The sequence below is a fragment of the Ruditapes philippinarum genome, unplaced genomic scaffold (genome assembly GCF_026571515.1).
Source record: "Ruditapes philippinarum isolate M1 unplaced genomic scaffold, ASM2657151v2 ctg285_1_1_1_1, whole genome shotgun sequence".
NCBI lineage: Eukaryota > Metazoa > Mollusca > Bivalvia > Venerida > Veneridae > Ruditapes > Ruditapes philippinarum.
In genome coordinates, this window is record NW_026858036.1 from 467,349 (window position 1) to 493,745 (window position 26,397).

Consider the following 26,397-nt stretch of genomic DNA (forward strand, 5'->3'; position numbering starts at 1 on the left):
ATTCCTTTACATATAATTTAAAATGACCAATGCGATTCCGATATTTCTATTTATAATTTAATAAATATGACAAATGGAAAATTGTTTTTATTCAGTTCTTCCCTTTACGTATTACAGGAAGTCAAACCTGTTTTAGATGGTCTTCGGCCAAATAGCTAAGTAGCAACATAATTACACTCCAGTAAAGATAGTGGTGGGATGGCTGTTAAAGGCAGCCTCCATTAGTCAAGTGTATCCTATGTAAAATGTCCATTAGCAAAGAAACCAACAACAGTGACTTACAATTTTCATGTTATTTTGTTGGATTAATGCTTCAGAGGGATCACATTTTATACAGATTGTTTTACTAAGTAGGCGTATAGGATTTATAAAAAATATGCAACAGAACAATTAAATTTACCCCAGCTTGTATTAATAGTGATTCAACAGAACATTTCTTTAGCCAGCAAAGAACATTGTGAAGTGGGTCCAATAACAATCCAACTGTTCATTGGTACAAATATGGCATTAATGCAACCTATTTGGTCAAAAGACAATTTCATAGAAAAGTTATGCCTACAGCAAGAGAAAGTCAGTGCAACTTCGGTCTATAATAATATTTGCATTTGCTCATTTCTGAGTAGACAAATGTAGCACGTCATATTTTGTTAATAAGGATTAATTCCATGAAATGACGCCCACTTGTTTTCTGAAATTTATTTCTGTAATAAGTGTACAATTCATTTCATAATGAAAAATGAACTAGAAATATTATTTACATAATTTAACCTCTTCTTGCATTTTGTGTACGCTTAATGTTTTGCAATGTTTCATCATGAATGTTATTTAATGACCAATCCACAATCTTTTGTTTAATATCGTCACCTTTTCACTTGCTTTTATAACATAAATTGCGCACAACTATTTGAAGTTATCTGTTTTGCAATCACAATGTTCATTATAATGATTCATCAATTTTGCTACATACATTCCTGACTTTTGCTTTACCGCAGAATAATTTCAGCACTAAAACATGTTACAGCTTCGGAATTTATACCTTATGTGACTCGAGAATTATCACTACATCTATAGGGTATCTCTGCCTTTTAAAGTCTGCGCTTATAATTGATATTTTGATGAGACAACATAATTTTGCTCAATAGAGATGTTACAACCAACAAATAATGCAAACATATCCATTCACTATTCAATATCATGTCAGATGCAAAACCCTTTATCCATTTAAACTAAACTTTACAAAAATAGGTCCATGGTATTTCATACTTTCCTGGTAGCAGGTACTGCCTTAAAACAGGACGTTTTAAGACAATTTAACACCCTGTAACGTTACACTTATATAATCTGGCATTTCTTCTTGAGATTGTATTACCTCCACACCATGGTATTATTGCATAGAATTCCTGAGCTGCATTATCTATATCAGCTTTATTTATACACTTAAAAATAATCATTGCGGTGCTGGAACTCTTCTCAGGTACTTTTGACCCCTCTGTTTTTATTACTATGTAAATTCTAACCTGAGTTTAAGTTGTACAAGTCTTGAATAAACTGTTTGTTCTTTTCTAAACAATGATTATCCAAAGCTGCTGGATCATAGTTTCTTAGTTTCGTGGAAACAAATGCTAAACATTCTGCACTCATTTTTCAAGGGGTCATTGCAGGATGTTACAGAAAGTGACACACACGAAATGTTGTTTCTTGAGCATATTTTACAAAAAAGTCTTCATTTTTGCGAATCTATATTTTATGTACTTTTTTGTGAGTATTTTATTTTTGAATATAAAGCAAAACCGTCCATTATTATCATATTAAAGAGGACTTGACGCTAGTGGTAAGTGATAAAACTCTATATAACTTGAATACCTCCAAATATATTGCAACTATTGTGAAGAATTCTACATAACAGCTCTAACTATTCAAACTCCCTCTCGAATAGCATAGACATTTCATCTCAAGTCAATGTTTCAAGACTTGCTACAGTGTCATGAGCTTTGTCGAAATTGTCATCATATTTGGCAAAGTCAGTAGATCATATTTACTATTTTTATGTTGAGAATTATATTTTATGTGGTCTGGAAGAATTATTTGGCTGTTATAAATATACTTAAAACAAGAGACGCAAATTTATCTGAGTATTTCATCAAGTGTACATATAACAGCATTATACATGTAGGATAATTAACCGTCCACGCCCCCTAGCGCCGGCTTAAGCTGATTTCAACATCCAAACATGAAAATGGTGACTTTTTGAATTTAAAACATCTGCAGATGTGTTCATACAGCGGTTATCATGGAACATTCAATGTGACACGTTAGTGCCATTCCATGACATTTGGCGTATGGTCCCAAAATTTAAAAAAAATGCGTGTGCTCTAAACAGAAAACAATGGGCAAAACTAAATAAAATTGAATTTTTGTAAGAGAACCTGAGGTTTGAAGACTGCATATTACAAACAAGACATTAAAATATAAATTCAAAAAGCAGGCAAAATATCCTAAGTTAACGGTGATTATACAATATCCAAGTAGGAATACATGTTTGTATCGTCTCTTTTTATTGCATAATCATATGTTTTTAATATATAAGTTATAAACATAGTTGCTATCAAATAATTATGTTATTTCGTTGTTTTTTCTCAAAATAAAAGAAGTTTTGCTGTATCAAATTTTTTATAAAGATTAAGACAGGCTATTATGGCCCATAAAATTTGTTATTTTGCAATATTACTTAGACTGCTACTCCAGTTATTGCACTTGTACAGAAACCATTCATATTACAAGTTAAAAATATTTTGACATGTTATATGGCCTTGTATGTTTGCTTTTATATCCCGAGTCTGCAAGGTGATGTATATATTGCACACAACCTTTTATATACGGCCATATAACCTGTCAAGAATCTGTATCAAGAATTCATTCCTTTATTACAGAACAAAATAATTGACTGTATTAATTGACAACAGTTATAAATATATATGATATTAACTTCATAGTTATCCTATAATAAACATGCAGTATTATAAAGGTCCAAATAACTTGTCAAAAATCTTTGTAACTTATTAAATCCTTGCGTATATAAAGCTAGCATGGAAAAAAACAACACGTTTTAAACCCCTGTCACTCTATGGGTGGGGGCGTTCTCACGGCGTCAAAGGAAAATTAAGAATGCCGAGGTTAGCGCAGATAGATCGCAAACATCGCCGCAGCATGGCATAGCTTATACCGTTTAAACGCTGGTTTGTGATAATCCGTTTGAATGGATTCCTTTTTTCTGCACACCATGCCAATCTTTAGAGTTCATATTGCACGCTTTGCAAACAAATCTTTTTCATTCATAACAATCATTATTCGTCGGTAATTTTTACATAAATCTTATGTTTTTTTATTCGAAACTATTCCTAACAATCGACACGAGCATCAGTCGGGATTTCAGGGAAAGGCGATTTCATTCTTCCGTTGTGACGTTTTCCAGATCAGTTTATATCTCATAGTTGCTTAATTAAGTGTTTATTCACTACCTTAACCTTTCCCTTATAAAAAGCGTTTTTCGACGGCCTTTTTGCCCCACCCCCCTTTTCTGCAGGCCTCAAACAGTGAAAAAATGCCCTATTTAGGCCCCAAACACTGTTTTTCGTTTAGAAATGTTGTTAAAAAAGTGACAACTTTTTCGGCACCGCCCCAATTCAAATGTTACATCAGGGGTTGCCAGATAAGGGGGATGTGCTCCCTTTTGTTAGGGGGGTTTGAAGGGGGCGGCAGTTGCCCTCATCGCAATAAGAAAAATTGCGGGACAAGTGACAGGCTAAAAATGACCTCAGGTCGATCTTAGGGTAACTAGTAACCGACGCTGAAAAGCCTTTTACTCTATCTCAATTCATTGAGAAGTTGCAGCACTTTGAAATCAGTTTTGATGGAAAAAACAATGCAAAATAGTGATTTTTTGGCAATTTTGAGACGTCCCCCCTTTGCCATGCAAACAGGAAATTTACGATTGAGCATGCTGTTACAGAGCGGTCTGGATAACATTTGTGCCTAGTTTCATCAGTATTGAAGCATTTTTCATAGTTTCATAGCAGTTTGAACTTGTTACAGGAGGCTTTTCAATGAAAACGGCCATTTTTTGCAATATGCTCAAGGGGTAAAAGGTTAAAGAGGTAGGGAGTGACGTGAAGACGGGATATGACCGATGTGCCATTGAAGATGCTCACAAAATTAATGTCAAGTAGAGAAAGTCTTCAAGAAGACATTTCAATAGGACGTGCGCACCATGCTTAATGCAACGGTTGAATCAAAAGCAAAAGGCATATCGATGGGTTGCATTTAAAATCTAATGTCCGTCAAAAGAACAGCGAGGACATCGAAGCGACAAACCAAGCCTTATCTAGCCGTATTGACGTGATTATACTGTTACCCGCCGCTCAATCTGTGTATCATCTGAACTACAGAAAATGTATTTCTAAGTAAAACACCAACCAGATCATAATTGAAATTACGTATTGGCATTAAAATTCTTATTATAAAGCTGTTTGAGTTCCGCCTATTGTTTGCAGTTTAGGGCACATGCCTTCTTTTCATTGGAGACAATACGCCGCTTTTATGAAAATCAAAGTGTCACATTGAAGGTTCCATAATAGCCGCCATATCAACACATCTGCGGATGTGTAAAAAATATAAAAAAAATCGTTCTAATGGTTATTTTTTAATTCTGCTTCAGCCGGTGTTAGGGGTGATAAGATAGTTTGCACTTGACTGTACCGTCCATGAACAGACTCAGTGCAAGTGAACCTGCATTGCCTGTTTTTGGAATTTTTTTAGGGATTATTTAATCTACTTTCACACAAACCACTCGCACGTTTAATTTTTCCAATTATGATACCTTTACCACTTGATTTAAGATTGATTCATCATTTGTGAATATATTAACCAAAAGAAGTAAAAGGAAACAATCCTAAAATGAGTCACAATTTACATCAAATCAGCCTGTTTAAAGATGGTTAACTCTACACCACATGACTAAATTGATATATACAAATATGAAACTGTCAAGCAATAACTGATAAAGATAATTTAAACATAAATTTTTATTCAGTCATATGTTTATCAAATTATATGTTATTATTGTGGTTAAATGTAAACACGGTGTTAAAATGACTACCATATTAAAAACCGAATCAAGGAAATTAAATATTTTGATTGCAAAAGACGTAAAGATATCTCAGCTGTTATTTAGTCAATGTTTATCTATCTGGGACCTGTAACAGGAAGCGAAAAATATTTTTTTTAAAGTTTTATCCGTATCAAGTGCGTCTTATTTTTTTGTAGAGTAGACAAGTGTACATCGGTCAATTTTGTATTGATTATTAAGATTAAATATAAGATACTTATCTGCTTTTATTAAATTCACAAGAGTATTTTATTATAAGAGTGAATATCACATTTATTCAGATCAAATCTGGCTTTGGTGATGGAAATACCGACAAAGAGAATGATATAAAGTAAGTTAATAGTATTGATATATATAAGATAATGTTATGATTAAAACAATGTTTTTTTTCACTTTTCTTTCTTTTCTGTATAAAGAGAACACGTGATTTTCAATTTCATTATCATTTTTTATTTATTTCTAATATAATATGATTTTAATAGTTTTATTTTGATTTCATTTTTCATCCTTTGTTATATATATCGTTCGTGTTGTAAAAATGTAAAAATATAACCTAAGTCACTCCGAAATTTGTAAGCACAACTACAAATCGTCAGAATTTGAATAACAAGAGTATCATTCATGTAACATGTATGTTTAATAGTTGTTACAGTGTTGTACCGTAGGCTATGGATGGAGCAGAGCAATGAATATATAGTATGGCTGAGGAATCTTCTTATTAGTATAAAATAACTATGAATCCTTACTGTGGAAGAATATACATGAACCCTTGTATTTATAACTCGACACAAATGTTTATGATTTAAATGCTCTACATAAGTGGAATAATTTTATAGTTTAAAGATACTGTATACTATGCTTATTTTTGAGAAAAAATCTTTATCACAGAAATTCATTGAAATCCATAAATTGTTTACTGACTTTGTGTATTTTGAACACAAGAATGAAAATGAATAAACTATGTATGGGAAGCGATCCCTTTTACAGGTCAAGTAAAATTGATATTTTCTTGAAAATAGAACTTGTGGTATTTTGTTTTAGACTGTGAACGTAGTTAAGATAAAGTAAAAACAATTGAATAGATATCTAAGGGCCAATAAGTTCAATATACTTTTTCTTTAGGATACTCATTTGGCAGGTAAATAAACAGAATATGTAAAAAGTCAATGGGAATACAAATGTCATTGAAGCAATCTTAAGTCAGTCGACCACAATGCTATTTTTTTACCTTGAATTTATTTCTGAAGAATCAGAAACTGGATGCATTTTTTATTATAAGTTGTACAATCAGTACACTCAAAACAAGATTTGTTTTTAAGCTTGTCAGAATTATTCTAAGAAGACGCCAAAATGACGTCATTTTAAACTGATAGGTGTGGAATTTGAAGACTGACTAATCGTTCACAATATAATCCAGTCTGACAGGTAAGTTTGAATTGTTGAAATAATGATAAAATAATTCTGGAATGATAAGGTGAATCATTTTATCCTAATTATTTCTTTAAAAATATCTGTATACCTATGCGACAATAGAATGCGTAATAAAAAAAGCCTTATACGAAAATTGACTGCGGAAAAATCTCCGCTCGAAAACAAAAATGCGTTAGTGATCCCCCTAATTTTGATTGTCCAGTAAGAATCGATAAAACATTGGTCGTTTTGATGCGAATATTAAACATTCAGGCCTACGGACTTCGTGGTCAATATCCACGCATAAAAACTCCAAACCGGTGTTCAATAGAATATAAACACAGCTAAGACTGAATTTATCACAGAAATTTACAACAAATATTATACAAATTTAATGTTATTCCTCAAAAGGTATTTTATTAAAGATATGTTATACAGAACTTTAAATGTTTTTAACCTTGCAATGATTTTGTGTTCATTGTTGAATGATATACGTTTTAACTTACTATTTCCTTACAGAACCATTTGTTTCACTTGAAAACATATGTGTTGTATATAACGAGACAACATTCTCTTGAACCTTTGCATTTCATCTGTTAAACAGTTATTGAGACACAAAAATGAAATAAAATGTATCTACTTTTTTACTTAAAGTATGGCTTAATCTGATGGTCCTATTTATGTCATAGAAAACTGTCACGTTATTTTATCTTATCTGTATTGGTATATCACTGTTATAAGCAGTAGGGGACATTCACAATAAACCGTCTATTGAATTTTTAAAAACTTAATATCATGGTGCAATCATATTTGACAAATCATATAACATATACAAGATAATAACATGTTATGCCTTATCACTGCGATAAAATGAGGTAAATTTATTTAAGTTTAACCAAAACGAATAAAAAGGGAAGTTTTTTAATAGGCACGATTTAGTGATATAATTAATCACGTACAGAGGAAAATATTAAAACACACTGAAAATACGTAAGAAATCGTACGTTTCCTTTCTTATGTAAAAATACTTTTGTTACAATGGAGATAGTAATCAATGGTAAGATTTAAAAATGGATATTAATCTTAAAAGATGGACCACTGTAACATATTACTATGTGTTCCTTAGTGATCCTATCTTTTACGATAAGTGAACTCGATTTCTTACACATATATCTTCGAAGTAGGCAATTATATTTATACATACTTGATGTATATACAATGTGCAAAAATATATGCAAATTATCACACATCAACTTATCGAACATCACAAACTGAGGGTACCTTTTTAAGTTCTTATTTTTAGTGTGTTTTTCGATATTTTTATGTAAACTTAATAATCTTACAGGACAAAAGTTATAAATCAGTAAGTTATTGTATAATATAAACTGTTCACTAGAAAATGTAAATAGATTGAAACGCAGTGTAAACAATTTTGAGGGAAAAGTATGGTAATATCTTAGCAATTCAAGAACTTCCTTTTATAACTATCATTTATATTTTGTTCATGAAATGGCAAGAACCATCCTGTACATCTTTTATAAGAACTATCATTAAAGTTTTATTTTAGAATGGCAAGAACTATCTTTTACATTTTGTTTTAGAATGACAAATGGTATTCACAGATTTCAATTTGTAATTTAAATTGACAAATGAATTTTCTTCTTATATTGAGTTCTTTCCTGTAAGTTTTACAGGAAGTCAAACTGAATTCAGATGGTCACCGCAAAAAACAGCAGAGGAAAAGCTAAAGGTCATCGCAATGCATATTTACTTATAACCTAGCCTGATAAGATTACATCACGTTTATAATTGTAAATACAATGCATCTTGTTTAAGTTATCCAAATTCAGAAAATTAGTTTTTTTATGAAAATGTGTAGAAAATAAAACTTTGGCCATAAAACAGAACTTTACATTATAAAATCTGTATCGTTACTGATTGTAATGTTATCATTTGAATTCCATGTCGTAAATTTCATTCAACTCTAAAACAACATGTCTAGCCGTCGTTTAAACGTGCCCGTATATCACGTACAAGTTTCTTTTAAACTGCCCATACACTACTCGTAAGCTTCGTAATTTACAAAAAAAGGAATATCCACGTAGCTCTACATGTTTCTTAATTATTTATAGTTTTTTTTATAAAGTTAGATGAATACTGAACCTATGAACTTTCGAATTATAAATTCACATGATTGACATTCCTCGTTATTGATTTGTATAGTTGTTTTCTCGTCTTACAAAATCTGTGAATCAATTGTTTTATTGCTTATTATCTCTAATTGTAAACGTCGTCGCATTCATCTGACTTTCGGCCTGAATATCAAGAATATATACAGAACAATCTACCACCGTTGACTTAAGTAATAGATCAAACACCGAAACATGAGGCTATCTGATTTGTATTATCTCTTTTCCCGTTGGCATAATAAGTAAAGAGAGAAAATGTAGCCAATCACCAAGCATGTTTTTTATTGCCGGCAGACAGTGCGTCAATTTGTATTTGATTGAGTCAGTCTGTAAATATCAGAAATAAATTCTTGAGTTAACGACGATTTGTAGAATATTGAACTTCCCAACCATTAAAATGCCATTTACTTTGGATGTTTTGTTTAAAAAGTGAGGTACAAAAATATGAAACTGTTCTCCGTGCAACATAAATTACTCCTGGAGATTTCTTTAACTTGTAAATCGATATTTTTCAAAAGTTGTGGAGCCAAAGGCCAAGAGATGAAGCGAAATGTTCGATGTTGAAAGTAAGGCGATATTTACATGTAAAAGCTATAGAAGTGAAAATAGGCATGATCAAGTGTTGAAACCGAGATATAAATACATTTTAAAGAAACTTATTAAGCGTGATAACTTTCAACGACTATAGCTTAATTAATATAATCGCAAAGGTGTAACCCATGGCTGCCGTATAGATTCAATTATTTATGTTCCAAATTTGGATGAGGTCAGAAAATTAATCATATCCATGTCGTTAAACAGGATGCCACTTATTCGAGGTCAATCATGATTTTTGACACGGTTTGTACATTTTAAAAACGTGTGTCAGTGCAAATTCGACAAAATCGAATATTTTTAGTTCTACCGCGTGCAAATGTTTCTGAGCAGGTACGTGTAACGCGATCGTTGTCGCCAAAATGTTATGTTTTTTTTCCGAAACTTTAGATATTCAAGTTACAGAACAGAGACAAAATTATGCAATGCACGGGGCACATTAAATGGTCACTACTACCGAGTTCATCTGTAATTAATAGCTCAAATAAGGTTGGATATTTCCATGAAAAGTGTCAGTCGTTCTAAGGATAAAACGCGTGTTTCATTTTTTGTTTCAAGATACTTCCTCTCTTATTTAGCACTGTTGTTTATTTTATAATTGTCCTCTCAATGTGTAAATAGAACTGTTTGTTTTATAATCAAATACTGTATATTGTTAGTACAAATCTTGGTTTAAGAAAAATATAAGTTAAACAAATATCAGTAATATTATTCACAGGGTATCTATGACAAAACGAACGTAATAAAAACGGCAGTGCTCAGTCGATGTACGGACTAAAATCATCAATAGTTGATAGACCTAGTTATAGTAGAAATAAATATATATATATTATCATATTTCTCCGGCTTCACATTTTATTAAGTCTATTTCAACTTTAAAAGATTTTATTTATAGAAATTCGTAGACTACAAACTTAACACCAACTTAATATCGCCTTGCGTCCAACAATCGACCTTTCGCTCCATCTCTTGCCCTTTGGCTTCACTACTTTCGAAAGAAATGGATATACAAATTTAAGAAATCCACAAAGAGTAGTTTATTTTGCACAAATAACTAGCTCATGTTACGCGTTGATATTTTTCTAAAACACTTTTCAAGAAATCAAAAGTGTAGAGCGTGTCAATTGTTGGAAGTTTGATATTTAACCCATCGCCGATCACTTCGTCAGATGATAAAGTTTTCCCGGGTTCAATATAATTTTCTTTTTGTAATAGCTTAGATCATTTGAAGCCTAAAACAATCCTACACAGAACTAACGTGATCGATGTTTGGAAAAATACAACTTAAATGAATTACAAGACAAAAACATAAACCAAACTTACAAGTAGACGTTTAAATCGGCCTATCTCTGAAATGCCTTTCGCTCGCTTTACCGTACACCACAATTTTGTAGTGGAGCGACAGTTTGCCGGGCGTGATACAGAAAAGATGGCTTCTTTCTATCTTGGCAAAGCGAGTTTGAGAGTTTGCGACTGTAAAACGCTTTTAGGATAACAATTTATCACTATATTGTTAGCATAGTTAAAGGATTTACCTTCCCAGGTCGAAGACCTGAATTTATTATGTTGAAAAATGTCTGGCGCAACGATTTCTACCTGCATCAAACTGTCCTGCTCGCTATATGTTTATTATGTGTCAAGTGAAGCATAACAAACGTTAGGCCACAGTGTTCTCGTGGAAACTAACTGCAAACGCTACTTCTATTCATATTTAATAACTGTTTACAAAAAGGTTGATGTTTTAGACCCTTTTTTGTTTAGGAGAGTAGAATTCGTTATTCCTTTCATTATCTGTTTACATCAATATTGACAAATAGGGGTGTCGATTATTCTTATATAAAAGCATAAATATTATTTCTCGCCTAAATCTGTAACCAACTAGTCAATCATTCATTTGCTATGTGTTAAGCATAATGGTGTGGTGGTAAAGTGTTACCTCTGTGAGTGTAGAGACCATGGTTTGAATCCTTGAAAAGGCAGGTTTTTAGGGTTTTTTAACGAATTGGATTTTAGATCTCCGTGAATTTCATTGACACAATGTTATTTGAGAACATTTAGTTATACACACATTCGCATTCAACAAGTTAAGTGTAAGACGACACAGTCGTGATTAGGATTATAAATGAGCAAGGGAAGAACTTATACAAATGAGCCAAACTTGTTTAAAATTGAGAGTTTCAAACATAATAACATTAAATTAATATAATTTACAAAATTATACATATTTTTGACTTAAAAAATACTTATCTGTATTATTGTTTTGAAATGATTTAACGTATAATCCTACTTAAAATCGATGTTTTTATTCACTTCAGCTCAAACCAGAATGCTAATATCCCAAAAAGAATTATCATATTAATCGATGACTATAAGAATATCACCACAACATATTTCGTTACAAAGGTTTGTTGATAAGTTCATTGTCATTCAAATAAAGGTAAGAATAGGGATCTATGTTTCCTCACAATTTCGTGTGCTGTATTGAATTTCACATGCAATTGTTATATAGTAGTAACTTTTTATCACAATGAAATATAAATTATCTTTATATGATACAATGTGTTAGTAGAGTATGGTTTATGTATATGATGAACAGTCGTTTGTTGCATACTATCTGATTCTCATTTTTCCTGTTATTTTGAAGTACGACGAACAAGAATAACTATATTTTTTCAACGCGGTTTGTGATTTGTTACGTCAATCATTAATAATGTTTACAGATACTTGTTTAATTTTACAGATAAATCTGATCATATTTAATCGCAAGCAAACTTTACATGTTGATATATTCATATTTTTATTAATATTTTCTCATGATTTTTACAATGCAGGACAACATCATGGCACGCAACCGACTTCAAGATATAGATGTTATTAAGGTAAGCGCACCAGTGAAATGTTTTCCACGGTATCAGTACATGCTAAAGATGAGGAAAGATTTGGCCAAGCGGTATAACTGTTTGATGGAGAAATATGAATGTGACCCACTTAAAGACGATCTCAGTGACGAAAATGTATGCATATTTATGTGCAAATCTAAGAAATCGAAAGAACCCTTTATCGACATAGAATTGATTGTTTCACCAAGACATCAGGACTCTGTTACTAAAAGAGAGTACCAAGCTGAAAATGAAAATGAATTGAAATCAGTCAAAGGCGCTTACTTCATATTTTTAGGAGATGAAGATACTTTGACAATTTCAAAAGATTTCCATGAACGTACTATTGTGATAGGAAAAGATAAAGAGTCGGAATACATTCTTACACAGATATTAGGTAGTAAGGAAAGAATTGGTGATTGTTTATATGATGATTTATTCAAAGCTTTGTCAATCCATTTAGAAAGGTTTGCTTTGACTGGAATGAGGAGTGCATGTGAAAATTTGTATTCTGTTCTTACAGACAACGACGTGGCAGGTAATAAGTATATCTCGATAAATTAAGTAAAAAGAGATGATTTACAGGGTAATATTTACGTACCTCGGAGTCTTTATCAACATATCTGTTATGTATGTTGAATTGTTTTCAATCTAAACTGCAAATTTGGATTTATAAGGTTTTTTTGGTCACATTTGAAGAATAGTACGATGCAAACGAAAATAACTAGGCAGGCAATGTTTAAGAGTCATTGTTTTTCAGAGTTTAAGAAGCGTTACGTACACAATGCAAGAACAGAACGCTAATATCCAATAAGTCCAAATGATTTCTACATTATGTTCATGCAAGTAAAAAGTGCATCAGCGCTATTCTATATGTCTGACTGGATAAGTTTATGATTCATTCTTTGTCATAAAAACATGGCGACTTGAGTTTAAACAGAAGATAAAAGTAGATATCTATGCTATAATAAGCTTTGAATCCTGTTTTCGTTAATTTCCGTTACACGTTTAAACTATTAATTGAAAAAAATAAAGATTTTGTTTTCTTTTCAGGCGAGCTTTCCTTGAATTCTCGAAGTACCGAGTCAACGAAACAACGACCTAAATCAGACGGAGTCGACAGTATTTTTTTTTAATTTTTATACAATTATTTTGCTGCAAAGCAGACGAGTCTTTTTTTTAATTTTTATACAATTATTTTGCTGCAAAGCAGCCGAGTCTTTCATGATTTTGAAAAAGACGCATGATTTACTGTCGAATGACGCGATTTTTTGCGGATCGTCAATAAAAAAACAAGTACATATAAACATTCGCATATCAGTTTTACACTTCAGGACCAAATTCAAATTTCTGGCTTTGTTGCAAAACATTTTAAGTTATATTTTCTTCAAATGGAAATACTATGTTTTCTTATCTCCATATACAAATAATGGACTGTCTGTATTTTACCGAGATTTAATATCGTGAAACCAGGCTGAAATTAAATCAACGTAAATTCCTTGTCTCTACCTATGGGGGAACTGTTTCGCACATGGATTAACACATCGTTGTAAGAGCTGTTGTGCTGCGCTTTCATAAAACATCTGCCTTTCTAATCATTTGTTGTCTTTAAGAAAATAGGAAACATGTTCATTTTGGAGAAATTTACATTTCATTGAAGTTTTGTATTCTTCCTTTCAGATGATTTGGTTTCAAAACCTTAAATATTATAGTCGTCTTTTACATAGTAAAGCGAGGTCACATGTTTTATTTTGGTTAAATTTGGTAACGGGTCTGATGCCTTTCATGTCTTATATACTACGTTTATGCTCAAATTTGATGTTGTAATTAATAAATGTTCAAGACATTATGATAAACCATTACGTGCAACACTGTCTATATATAATTACGACACACGGTGTCGGATTCCTGGCACATAACGACATTAACTGAAACCTATCCGTCCTGACATGTTATAAAAAGAGTACGGGCGTAATGGAATGTTCGTGTCGTAACGCTTTCCCTTAAATTTCAACAATTGCGCAGATCTAAACAGTCATCCGTTTGGGTAGCACTTTACCCGGCTCTTCTAAATGTTTGCAGTGTACAGTTGACCATGTCTTCCCAGCCATTCAATGCGTGCGTAAAACAGCGCTTGTTCCCAATATTAATAACTCCTAAAAGGATAACATAAACCAATATTTTATATATATATATTTTAATAGAGTTATTCATTACTGCATGATTAATGTATTTACGATATTTCAGTTAAAGCTAATTCAGCGGAACGAACACCCCGACCACAGTCTGAAGACATTAAACAATCATTAGAAGTTAAAAATAGTCAAGGTAAATTATTTTTTGTTTGGTTTACGTCGAACTAACATTTTAAAAGTCTACATGGTGACAACCTGCCAAAACTGGTAGAGCAAGGGATCAGCTACATCACTGCATTATTTGCAGCTGAGTAGAACCATTGACATTTTGTGAGCTAGATGGATAGCTTCCTAACACAAAAATAATCAAATTCCCTAGCATGATTCGAAATCGCAGTGGTGAAGTGCTAGTGATTCGTTGTCAACGACCCTTACCACTCGGCTAAGGATACTACAAAGTTATTGAACTAGACCGAATCTTAAGTTATCAATCATACATTCTAAGCTGTATATAAGGGTGCATAAGAAAGTGTGCTAGAATTTGTTTTGCGGGAGAGCATTACCGAAAGACTATCTTAAAGGTATGATGTTCGACGGTTTTAACCTAAATTTAAGACTTAACAAAGCATCAAACAATCAATAAACACATACATATGTTAAGGTCAGAATGTTATTATTATATGGTAGTTATGTCATAAAGATAACGGTTTTCTTCTAACACATACAAATTTAGAAGCAAAGTCGTATTTTAATGCGATCTAAGTCCGACTTTGTGACATTCCAACATTTCTTACCTATGCATAAAGTAAGACTGTTTTGATTTCAACAAAGAACGTCACAAGTTTGATTCCTAATTACAAATTCAATCGTTAGGCATTGCAAAAATTCATGATCTAAATGAAAGTAATTACCATTCGATTATTATCAAGGCGTGTATTTGTTGTTGTTTTCACAACTTTAGTTCTAAAACAATATGTCGAAAAATGGATCCACTAAATCCAGTGAAACTATCAACTTGCTCTTGTTATGTATGCAACATATTACATGTATATAGTTTGTATCTGGCCAGTTGGTATTTCCAATATTATCATTGTTCTATTTTTAGAACATAAACGACATGTATGTACTAGAACGTTCTTAATTGTTGTAGAAAACTCATGCATAATATTTAGATAGAAATTTCTGGAATGATCTTTATTGTTGAAGTTGCTAGATTATGATTACTGTAGTAAATGGAAGACTATTCTAGAAACTTCTTAGTTAATATATATAAGGAGACATTTTTCATTACTCTTATCTTTAAGTCATCAGTTACCTTTTAAGTCATCAGTGATCTTTTAAGTCTTCAGTTACGTTTTAAGTCATCAATATATTTGGAGTATTATTCAACTTGGATATTAAGTGATTTATTGGAGCTTGGATTATTTCAAAATAGATTAAATTATTATTGTGGATTTTATTGTGGGAATTTATTCTAAAGTGTTCTTGGATTTAACTTGGATTTAACTGTGCTATTCAAAAAAGGATCATTCCAGGATCAGACTAGACATTTAAGATTTCATTTTTATTTGGACTTCAGGTATTTGTAAACGTAATTTGTTATTTTATTTTTCTTTAATAATTTTTCAACAATAAATTTGTTATTGTTACAAGTTTGTTGCTGGCTTTTCTTTCTCGTTACGCCTGGCTCGTAACACTCTTATGACATGGTTGAGCGTTTGAAGGAGTATTTGACACTTGATGACACAAAATGTCAAAAAATGTTGTTATTCGAATGTTTTATTTGTCTTAGAAATACAAAGAAAAAAATATTTACTTACATTGTTGAAAAGATTCTATAATTATTGATCTGACGTAAATATAGTATTTTTGGTAAAAATAAATGGTAACATAAATAAAATAATTCTACAATTTTCTCGTCAAATATGTTTTCAGACAAAAGTCGCAAACGCGGCATTCATGCCAATTTTCCAGATGCAGACAAAGAGTTGATAGAACGTCTTCACACTGAATTTGTTGGAATATTTAACAGAAGCATTCTTCCAAACAATGAGAAACCGTGTTTTGCTGAAAACCTGTACAAGATTGATAAAACGGTTACTATTTAAATCTGTTACCCCTGTATTTTTAGTAAAGGAGACCTTTTTCAATAGTTGTGAATATTCATAAAAACATTTTTGCATCGTACGTTTTGTAGAATGCAACAATGAATTGCTAATTGTTTTTTATCTATATAAATGTACTACAAGTCTGAATAGTTTCCAATAAAAATATTAAAAGTGTTTTCATATTTGTATATTGTGCTTTGTGTTACAGATGTTGCAGGAGTTAAAGATGATAAGTCATTTGATAAGAAGTTGCGGATATCGCTGGGGTACCTTTCAGATAAATGTCAACGATGAATACATTTCAGACGATATTAAAAAAGGCATCGATACTTTAATGAAAACACATAACATAACAAAGTACTCTTTAGTTAAAGTTGGAATAAACCAGTGTTCAACTTGCCATGTAGGTCAGGGAGTAAAAGTTGAATATGGAGCTGGAACTCTTGGGGGGTTCGCTAAAACGTCTTCGGAAGAATCAGAACGGGCTTGGGCCATACTTTCTAGACATGTTGCTCAAAGAAGTTCTGACAGGAATCTGTACATTGCTAATGACGAGAAAACGTATATTGGAAAGGTTATGAAAGAAGTTATTGAGGATGAGGCAAATAAACAATACCTTGATATTGCCGCTGCATCATTGCAGCGAGACATATCTTTTGATTCAAGGTATATTACTGAAGAGGGGAGTCCTGTTCCAGGAAAACCTTGCGATTATGATACCGATAAGCTTAGAGGTTTGAATGTACACATTAAAGGAGCTACAACGCGACTAGGTCTTGGTACAATTACTATGCCGGAACAAATTGCAGTGCAAACTGACAATTTGGATGAGAACTATATAATTGTAGAAGACAGACATAAAGGCATTGCTTTCTGTCAAGCAGGCGATAGTGGGGCGATAGTGTGTGCCGATAATCCTGATAAATATGGAGAGGAAGTCCAGTTAATTTCAATGGTTGTTGGAGAAAATATAAACAAACCGGCATCACAGCGACAACGTTCATATACTACGGTTAGACTTGATAAGGGTTTAGAGCAGCTGAAATCATTAACAGAAAAAGATTTTCACATGTGTTAAATGAACAATGATTGTTTATGTGCATTCATGTGTTTCGGGTGTCCAGTATTTTTAACAGTTTCAAGTTTTAACGTATGTTTGTCTGTAAGTAGTTCTCCGTTCAGTCAACACACTTTAACCTAGACACTCCATACCTTAAGTATATGTTAAACCTTGTATTAATTTTTACTTTCAACGTTACCAGTTTCCTTATAATTTTGGAAGTTATGGTATTATTCTTGTAGTTGTGACGTTTCCGGTTAAAGGGGATGTGGTCTGTGTCAACTTCATTGTATGACATATTGATGTACGAGTATGAATGCTTTCATTGATCAAGGATAACAACTTAAGAACAAATAACAAAGTCACGAAACCAGTTGTTGCATAAATATCAGATGAATGCAAATACTGTTGAAAAACCAACTGCGTACACCACATGTTACAATGAAATAGATTGGAAACTAATATTTAATATACCTTTGAAGAGTACAATCGACACCAATCGTCGTAATTTTCAAAACAGTTTTAATGCGTTTAGTCCCAACAAATAAATATATTTTAAATGCAACTTATCATCTGCCAATGTTTATGATTTTTGTTTATTTGAGAATATATTGAACATTTAATATAGAGATGTCAATAAACAAAAGTTTTCTGGAACATAATCCAAACATTTGTATTCTCTAAAGGTTATCTAGTGTATTTCAGTATATTAGGTATGCATAACACTTTAAATGTTATCATAATTCTGTGTAAATACTTCATATTTAAATGAAATATAGCAAAAATATACCAACTTTTGGAACATTTATGCTATATCACTCTTATAGAAATTGGAAAATAAATATCTTTAATACAAAACAATCTATTGTGATGAACGATCGTCAAATTTCAATGAAACTTAAATTTTACAGACCCCAAAACCACTCAATTTAGACATATAAATATGGATATTCATACGGAACAGGATACGATCTTCTGTTCTTGTCCCCTTTAACCCATTTATTTTTACTTTTTTTTTAATATTTTTTTACTAAGTATAAGCTTTGTCAAATATCATTATACATGTAATTGTTTCAATTTGTAACCCCTTATTAATCAGTGTAATAAAATCTAATATGAATGAGTTATGCGTTTCTTGTAAATATAAAATAAATACAAAGCTTTTACAAATAAGATATTCAATAAAGAAGTTGCTTTGCAGTCGCCTGTGACTGAATATGAATCATGTTCATGGTTGTTTTTTGTTGTTGTTGTTGTTGTTGTTGTTGATGATGATGATGTGTGGAGATTCACACGGTCAAAATATAGTCTTTGTTTTTCATTTTACAAATGTCTTAATATATTATATTAGGATATTGAAATAGATAACAGTATTTGCAGTTTGCCCCGATGCTAGAGGTGCACATAGGGTGTTGCATCTTTCATTATCTGTAATGTGTAGAGTTTGACATATTCATCATTTCACCCTATTGTTTGGATTGCTGTCATTTAATTTGACTTGCACATCCTACTGACCACTACTTCTTATCAATTTTGTTATCAACTTTTCAAAATCTGAACAAATCTGGCACAATTTATTCTTCTTGTCAGAGATATTTACTTAGATAAACAGCTGTTATTATATACAAAATAATGAAATAACACCAATTTGCTCTTCACACAAACATCTAATTATGACTAATTTCATAGTGAAATATGATTGTATTCTCGCATATCAGACAGAATTATCTATCGTTTACACCGATGCTAGAAAATCCTGCCTTACACCCCCATGTAAGACAAGTCGCATGCTTTAAATGATGTCATTGCCGCGAGCCTTTTGTTCTAACGATGACGCCACTTAACTGTTTTTAGTTCATACGCTACTATAAGTAAAAAAGTGCGTAATGAGAATATCAGTTTTCGCAATTTCTGTTCTGAAAATAAGCGATATGTAATATGTAAGCAAAATAACCAAACACTGGCTGTCGGCGCAGACTGGAATATCTACCAGAGCCTCGATACCACCGTAAACAGTCACACTCGAGCTAGATATTCCAGTCTGTACCGGCAGCCGGTGTTACATTCATATAATCTATGATCGCATATTCTCAACAACCTCGTATTGTATATCACATAAGTTTTGCAGACATTTCTGAGTACAGATGAAATGTCTAATCGAGTGTATATTTCATGTTGTTACATATTTGGTAAAACGTGATTGTAAATGATGAGGTATTATTTATGTGAGATGTGCAGGTCGGGTGCGCACTTTGGCTTATTTGAGTATACGCCAATTACAGGTCCATTGGTCAAAGTGTCGTTACTACCAGGTATTCAGGGGAAATCTTAGCAAGAAAAAATGAACGAAGAAATGTCATTGAAATTTTATCTTTATCTACACTTATGAAAATTATATATAAGGTATTGAATTGACATACATTTGCATGAAGTCCGAAGATGATTGCTTTTTATTTAATAATTTAAAACTTATGAACCATTAGGAAAACAAAACACAGCCAGATACCCTTATTGTGTAATCAAGATGTTTAACTTTTTTTCTTTTTCACTATACCTAAACATGAGATATAATCAAGGAAAATATTGCATAAAAAATATTTACCATTAGAAAACAAAACATAGCAAGACATCTCTATCTTAATAAAGATGTTTAAAACAATTTTTTGTTTCATTTTTTTATTTCAACATACCTAAATATGAGATATAATCAAGGAAAATATAGCTTTTAACGATCTGTTTGACCATAAAACAATCACAACATATTAAATGTTTAAGTGTAACAATTATATATAAAATCACACCACCCCTTACATTTATAAAAACACGATCATTTAGTTTAGTTGTAGAAATTGTTTTTACAATTTTCTTCAACTTTACTCTTAATATTCATCCGATATTGTACAGTTATATTATCACACTGTTAGAATTAATGCCTTACTTGTCCGGCAGAATGTTGGCAAAAGCTTAGATAAAAGATAAATAACATAGGATTTTATATCGCTTTCAAATATTTACGAATGAACAGAATTTCTAGTCATAGTCGTCTTCTGTTTTTCATAATTCTTCATAGACCCCTGTTTTAAAAATAGTGATTTGCATAAATTTGCACATGCGCTTTCGTGGCACGCTTTTGTATATTAATCAAGTTAAAAATGACGTCAAAAGGCCAACCAACATGTATTGTTTTTATGGAAAAATGATATACTTGCAGTTCAGATTTAAATCTACGTCTTTGCGAAAAAGATATTGCAAGTGTAAAAATCAATTACAAATGTCAATTAATATATTTTAATTACTTATGTAGGATTTCAGATTTTATTTTCAATATATGCAAAAGTCCCACAATAGCGGGAAACATAAGCAAATTGTGACATACATAAATGCATACATACAAACATAGAATCACATAACATAATGTAGTAGAAAACGGCTATTGAGATTTCCAATAACAGAGCCTAACACATTCATATTTATTTAAGCCATAAAATTGAGCTGGGTATATATATATATGTAAGTGAAAAGAATAATTATTACAAAATTCAATCATCAAAGACACACAAAAAGAAAAAAGGTCATAAGTTATCTTTCGCATATAGTAATTTAAGACATGATTTAAAATTGTCTAGTAAAACACATCAAGTTCTAATAAAATGTTGCATTATTTTCATACAAAAAATACTAAGATTCTTTAGTTTATTGGTATTTTCCGATGTGACCAGGCTTACAAATTTAAACATACTTGGCCTATTTATGTAAAAATTATCTATGTATATTTTTCTATCATTTTCAAATTCTGGACATACAAAAAGATAATGAAATTCATCGCCAATATCGTTACATATATTACATTTACGGTCTTGAATAGGTATATTCTGCCATCGTCCTATTTCAATTGGAAGGCGATGATTTCTTGTCAAAAATAGTAATAATTTATTAGCTAAATTGCTTGGTAGTTTATCTATGTAACAGCTTCTAGAAAAATCCTTTTTGATATATTTGTAAACGTTTGTATCAGAAGTGTTATTTAGTTCAGAACGCCAATTTTGCGAGTAAAAAAGCCTTAATTTGTAGCTATCGCTCAAGTCGAAGTTTTTAATTACTGTAGAACAGCACGGATGAACACTTACAAATGCTATTTTCATAGTAACGTAGTAATTTTTACAACCGTTCTTTCAAAAAGATAATGACGTCATCTGTGCGCATTAAAGGTTTCAGTCGGGTTTTCTGGCATGGATATATACATCGAAATCCAAATCCGATTTGAAACTTTATATTTTATAGTCAGTAAAATGTTTACTACTATAAATTAATAAGCTCTTTTATTGCTGGTACCTACAATACTTTTTTTAAAGAATTTGATTATTTTTCTTGGGGCGTTTGCTGAAAAAAAGAAAAAAAAAACAACAAAAAAAGAAAAAAAAAACACAAAAAACACCAGAATATGATAGGCAATTGCATGTTGTTGTTTCGATCAAATTATGACGTACTTTTCATTTAAAATAAAAAAAAAATGTATGGCTAGGTCGTGCAAATATCTGGCGTCAAACTGGCGCGACGTTACTTTAAATGGTAGCGTTTTAATAATAACCGCACATCAAATAAATAGGAAATTTCTAATTGACTAAATTTATTAAACTTTTTCGCATAACATTATTGAATTCAATTTAATGAATTCAATATAGAACCTACACTCATTATTGTCTGTTATGTTGTTCTTTCCATGAACGACCAGATTTAATAAACACAGACTCATCTCATCTGGATGTCACTTTTCGTCTTGTTTATGTTTGACGCGGTTCAAATATGAAGGTTTCTTTATCAGATTTTTCTTAAAGATGAGTTTAGACTTTTTCTTTGGAAAAGAAAATTTATCAAGCCGTCCGTACCTTTATAACATTTTGTCCTGATGAATGCGTTTCTTCTTTCTGATAAGGGAATAAGACAATAATTATCGCACAACACTGGCGTAATTTAATGTGAAGACAATACACAAATACTTTCTTTTCTTTCCATTCTGCAGCTGACTGGATAAATGGAAAGTATAAAAATGCGCCGTATGTTATCATTGATATTTTATGCGCCATGCGTTATCATTTCCAGGAAATGCAACTATTTACAGTGATTGACGAATAATTGCTAGGATGTAGAAGACAATTTAGAATGGCATGCGAAAGAAATATCACTCATAAGATATTTAAATATAAATGCAAAAACAATGTATTACTTTATTTATAAAAATATTCTGAAAATACACGTACAGTTTTTGTTTTAGTTGGTTTTCTTAATGTGGATTTTTTTGTACACTTCTTTTTTTGTATACCGACGCGCATATGAAGGGGAAATAACAACGTGTTGATGAGCTCCTAAATATCATATTATTAGTGCGATACTGAGTCGTTTACAAAACTTTGCAAATCCTTAAAGAGACCATGAAGTTAGAATAACTAGATATTCCTTACACCTCGATGAATACAAACGTATGCGAAAGGGTATGTTAAACTTCCGTGTTTATAATTGACAATTGTAAAACTGGCACGTTACATTGTGTACGTTAGCGATATTGTAACAGTTGAGAGACAAAATGAAAGATATTACTTGCGTTGTCGGCAATCTTTGTGAATAATATACCCCGGTATACATTATTTTCGTACCTCAACTACGCATTCATTTCCAGCCTGACGTGTTTATTCCATTCGCCCACTGCTTAAACAAAGTTGGTAAACATGTCATCTGCTGAATGTGCTATTTATACTTATAAATGTCTGTTAGAAAACACATACACGGACTATGGCTATTTGGAACACGGAAAATCCTGTTACCAACAGAACTGGTCATCATACAAATAGAATAACCCTGCCGTCTTTTGAGCATGATATCAAGGTTCCATAATAAAATGCAATTAAGTTGAAGTCATTATGTTATTGATACATTGAATTTTAAATGAAAGAAAAAATTCAATATATGTTGAAAAATATTCACCTTCATGATTGATCTTAACATCGTTATTGTAACTCCGTTTAACGACGAAATAGATTTTATCCGAAGAGACCGTAATTTTGAAACCTTTAACAATTTACAAAAAATACATATTAAAAGCTTTAAAAGTAAGCAGTTATGTGGGCCTTACAATACGTCTTGTAAAACAAGGTTTTGTACACATGGGTCATATTATTGTTGTAATATTGTACTTGATGAAACATTAGATAAAAAGGCACATCTACTCAGATTACTGCCGATATTTCATCTGATGTTTTCTACGTACCTTAATAAAACAATTCAACCACAAAAGGAAACTTTTAAGTACAATAACCGGAAGTTGTATCATCTTCAGATCATTCTCCGTCAATTTTTAGCTCACCTGACCACGAAGTGGTCATGGTGAGGTATAGTGATGGGGCTATGTCCGGCGTGCGTCGTCGTGCGTCGTGCGTCGTTCGTCGTCAACAATTGGGTTGTTAACAGTCTAGCAGTCACAGTTTTGATTGGATCATCATCAAACTTTGTCAGAATATTTGTCTCAATAAAATACAGATCGAGTTCGAAGATGGGTTATCTCGGGTCAAAAACTAGGTCACAGGAGCTAAAAATAGAAAAAAACTTGTTAACACTCTAGAGGCTGCAGTTTTCATCCAAATATTCTGGAAATTTGTCAGGAAGGTTGTTTTGATGATATCTAGGTCAAGTTCGAAGATGGCTTATCTCCCGTCAAAAACTAGGTCACAGGAGCTAAAAATAGAAAAAGCTTGTTAACACTCTAACAATTGGGTTGATAACAGTCTAGCAGTCAAAGTTTTGATTGGACCAGAATGTTTGTCTTAATGAAATACAGATCGAGTTTGAAGATGGGTCATGTCGAGTAAAAAACTAGGTCACAGGAGCTAAAAATAGAAAAAGCTTATTAACACTCTTTTGCCTGCAGTTTTGATCCAAATTCCATGGAAATCAGTCAGGAAGGTTGTTTTGATGATTTCTAGGTCAAGTTCGAATATGGGTCATCTCAGGTAAAAAACTAGGTCACAGGAGCTAAAAATTGAATAATCTTGTAAACAGTCTACTGGCTGCAGTTTTGATCCAAAATTCCTGGAAATTTGTCAAGAAAGTTGTTTTGATGATTTCTAGGTCAAGTTCGAAGATGGGTCATCTCCGGTTAAAAACTAGGTCACAGGAGCTAAAAATAGAAAAAGCTTGTTAACACTCTAGTGGCTGCAGTTTTCATCCAAACATTCTGGAAATTTGTCAGGAAGGTTGTTTTGGTGATTTCTAGGTCAAGTTCGAAGATGGGTCATCTCAGGTCAAAAACTAGGTCACAGGAGCTAAAAATAGAAAAAACTTGTTAACACTCTAGTGGCTGCAGTATTGAGTCAAATATTCTGTTAATTTGTCAGGAAGGTTGTTTTGATGATTTCTGGGTCAAGTTCGAAGATGGGTCATCTTAGGTCAAAAACTAGGTCACAGGAGCTAAAAATAGAAAAATCTTTTTAACACTCTAGTGGCTGCAGTTTTAATCCAAATTTCTTGGAAATTGGTCAGGAAGGTTGTTTCGATGATTTCTAGGTCAAGTTTTAATATGGGTCGTGTCCGGTCAAAAATTAGGTCACATTGCCCAAATATGGAAAAATCTTTATAACACACTAGAGGTCACATGCTTGACTCAGTTGTCATCAAACTTGGCCATGATGCTTGTTTAAGACATTGCTTGGATGCGGTTATGTCAGGTGAGCGATCCAGGGCCATCATGGCCCTCTTGTTTAATAAATGTTTATACCCCGTCCCCTGAATGAAAATAAAATAAACAAAATATTAATAAGGAACTGACATTTCTATTATCTTTATAACTTTATATTACATACTCGGACACGTTTTCTGTATTAATCTATTTTAAAATGGCAAGCGTACATAGCAACAGAAATTATTTTGAATTGTCGTATAAATTCACGCTAGGATAGGCGTTATTTTGGTATTTTACTGCCCTTTTAGACTCTAGGACAGGCGTAGCTATACTTTTAGCAGTATTCAACATTTAAAGCTGCATATCACAGATAAGCTGTCAAACAAAATTTGAATAAAAAGAAGAAAAACAGCGGGAGATGTGATCACACTGCGGTCCAATCACGGACATGACTAGTAGATAATACGTTAATTTTGAATTTTGAAGTCAAACTGTTAAACTGAAAACAGCATCATTGACTGCTATTGTATATTCTGACCAGTAGTTAGACGAAACAATGCTTGCAAGTAGTGAATGGCTGATGGCAAATGGCAAACTTGTTTCTTTCATTCGTTTGATATTTTGGGGAATGAGTTTACTTATATTACAAAATATTGCCATGACAAGGTTTTTTTTATTCTTTCAGAATATTCTTTAAGATTTTATTTTTCGTTTATTTTGTCATTTTGTGCTAAGATCCTGTTACTACACTTAAGTTAAGTGAAAATTTATATATGTATATAATTATGCTTCTCAAACAATTTTCAAACATACAAGAATATGTAAAATATATACTGCAAATATTTCTACACATTATATGTAATCATTTAAATATGTGCATTCATTATTTATTGAAAAATTTGACCTAGACTTTATCGAAAATAAATTTCTAATTACCTCCCTTTATTAACATGAAATGTAAATTCTATAATATCTTTACAAACTATGCTTTTTGGAACGTACAATATTGATAAATCTTCATTCGAGCATTATATTTTGTGATTTAAATCTATACAAAATTGTGTCACAGGATCTTTAAGTGTACCAAATTGCCAAGACTTCAAACAAATGGAATTTATTTTATCAGATTCAAGTGTGGTATCGATGTGGTTTAAGATACGAAAATGTTAACCTAATGTCGATATTGACG

General features: G+C 31.9%; 1 protein-coding gene across 2 annotated transcripts; it reads left to right on the forward strand.

Annotated features, from left to right (window-relative positions):
* Positions 1 to 5,249: 5,249 nt before the first annotated feature.
* Positions 5,250 to 18,656, forward strand: LOC132751890 (uncharacterized). Of its 2 annotated transcripts, none has more exons than XM_060742099.1 (7): positions 5,250 to 5,495; positions 11,673 to 11,760; positions 12,189 to 12,774; positions 13,290 to 13,358; positions 14,484 to 14,564; positions 16,307 to 16,467; positions 16,688 to 18,656. In XM_060742099.1, the coding sequence occupies exons 3-7, from the start codon at positions 12,198 to 12,200 to the stop codon at positions 17,555 to 17,557; spliced, it is 1,758 nt and encodes a 585-aa protein (XP_060598082.1). In that variant the 5' UTR covers positions 5,250 to 5,495; positions 11,673 to 11,760; positions 12,189 to 12,197; the 3' UTR covers positions 17,558 to 18,656. The 2 variants fall into 2 exon arrangements, with proteins under 2 accessions (XP_060598082.1, XP_060598083.1); XM_060742100.1 differs by lacking the exon at positions 5,250 to 5,495 and adding an exon at positions 5,536 to 6,589.
* The last annotated feature ends 7,741 nt before the right edge of the window (positions 18,657 to 26,397 follow it).

Excerpts from the sequence above, each read along its gene's own strand:
- LOC132751890 (XM_060742099.1), top strand. The coding sequence starts at position 12,198 with ATGGCACGCAACCGACTTCAAGATATAGATGTTATTAAGGTAAGCGCA. Across the intron at positions 12,775-13,289 it reads TACAGACAACGACGTGGCAG|GCGAGCTTTCCTTGAATTCT; the intron begins GTAATAAGTATA and ends TTTTCTTTTCAG. Across the intron at positions 14,565-16,306 it reads AGAAGTTAAAAATAGTCAAG|ACAAAAGTCGCAAACGCGGC; the intron begins GTAAATTATTTT and ends ATATGTTTTCAG.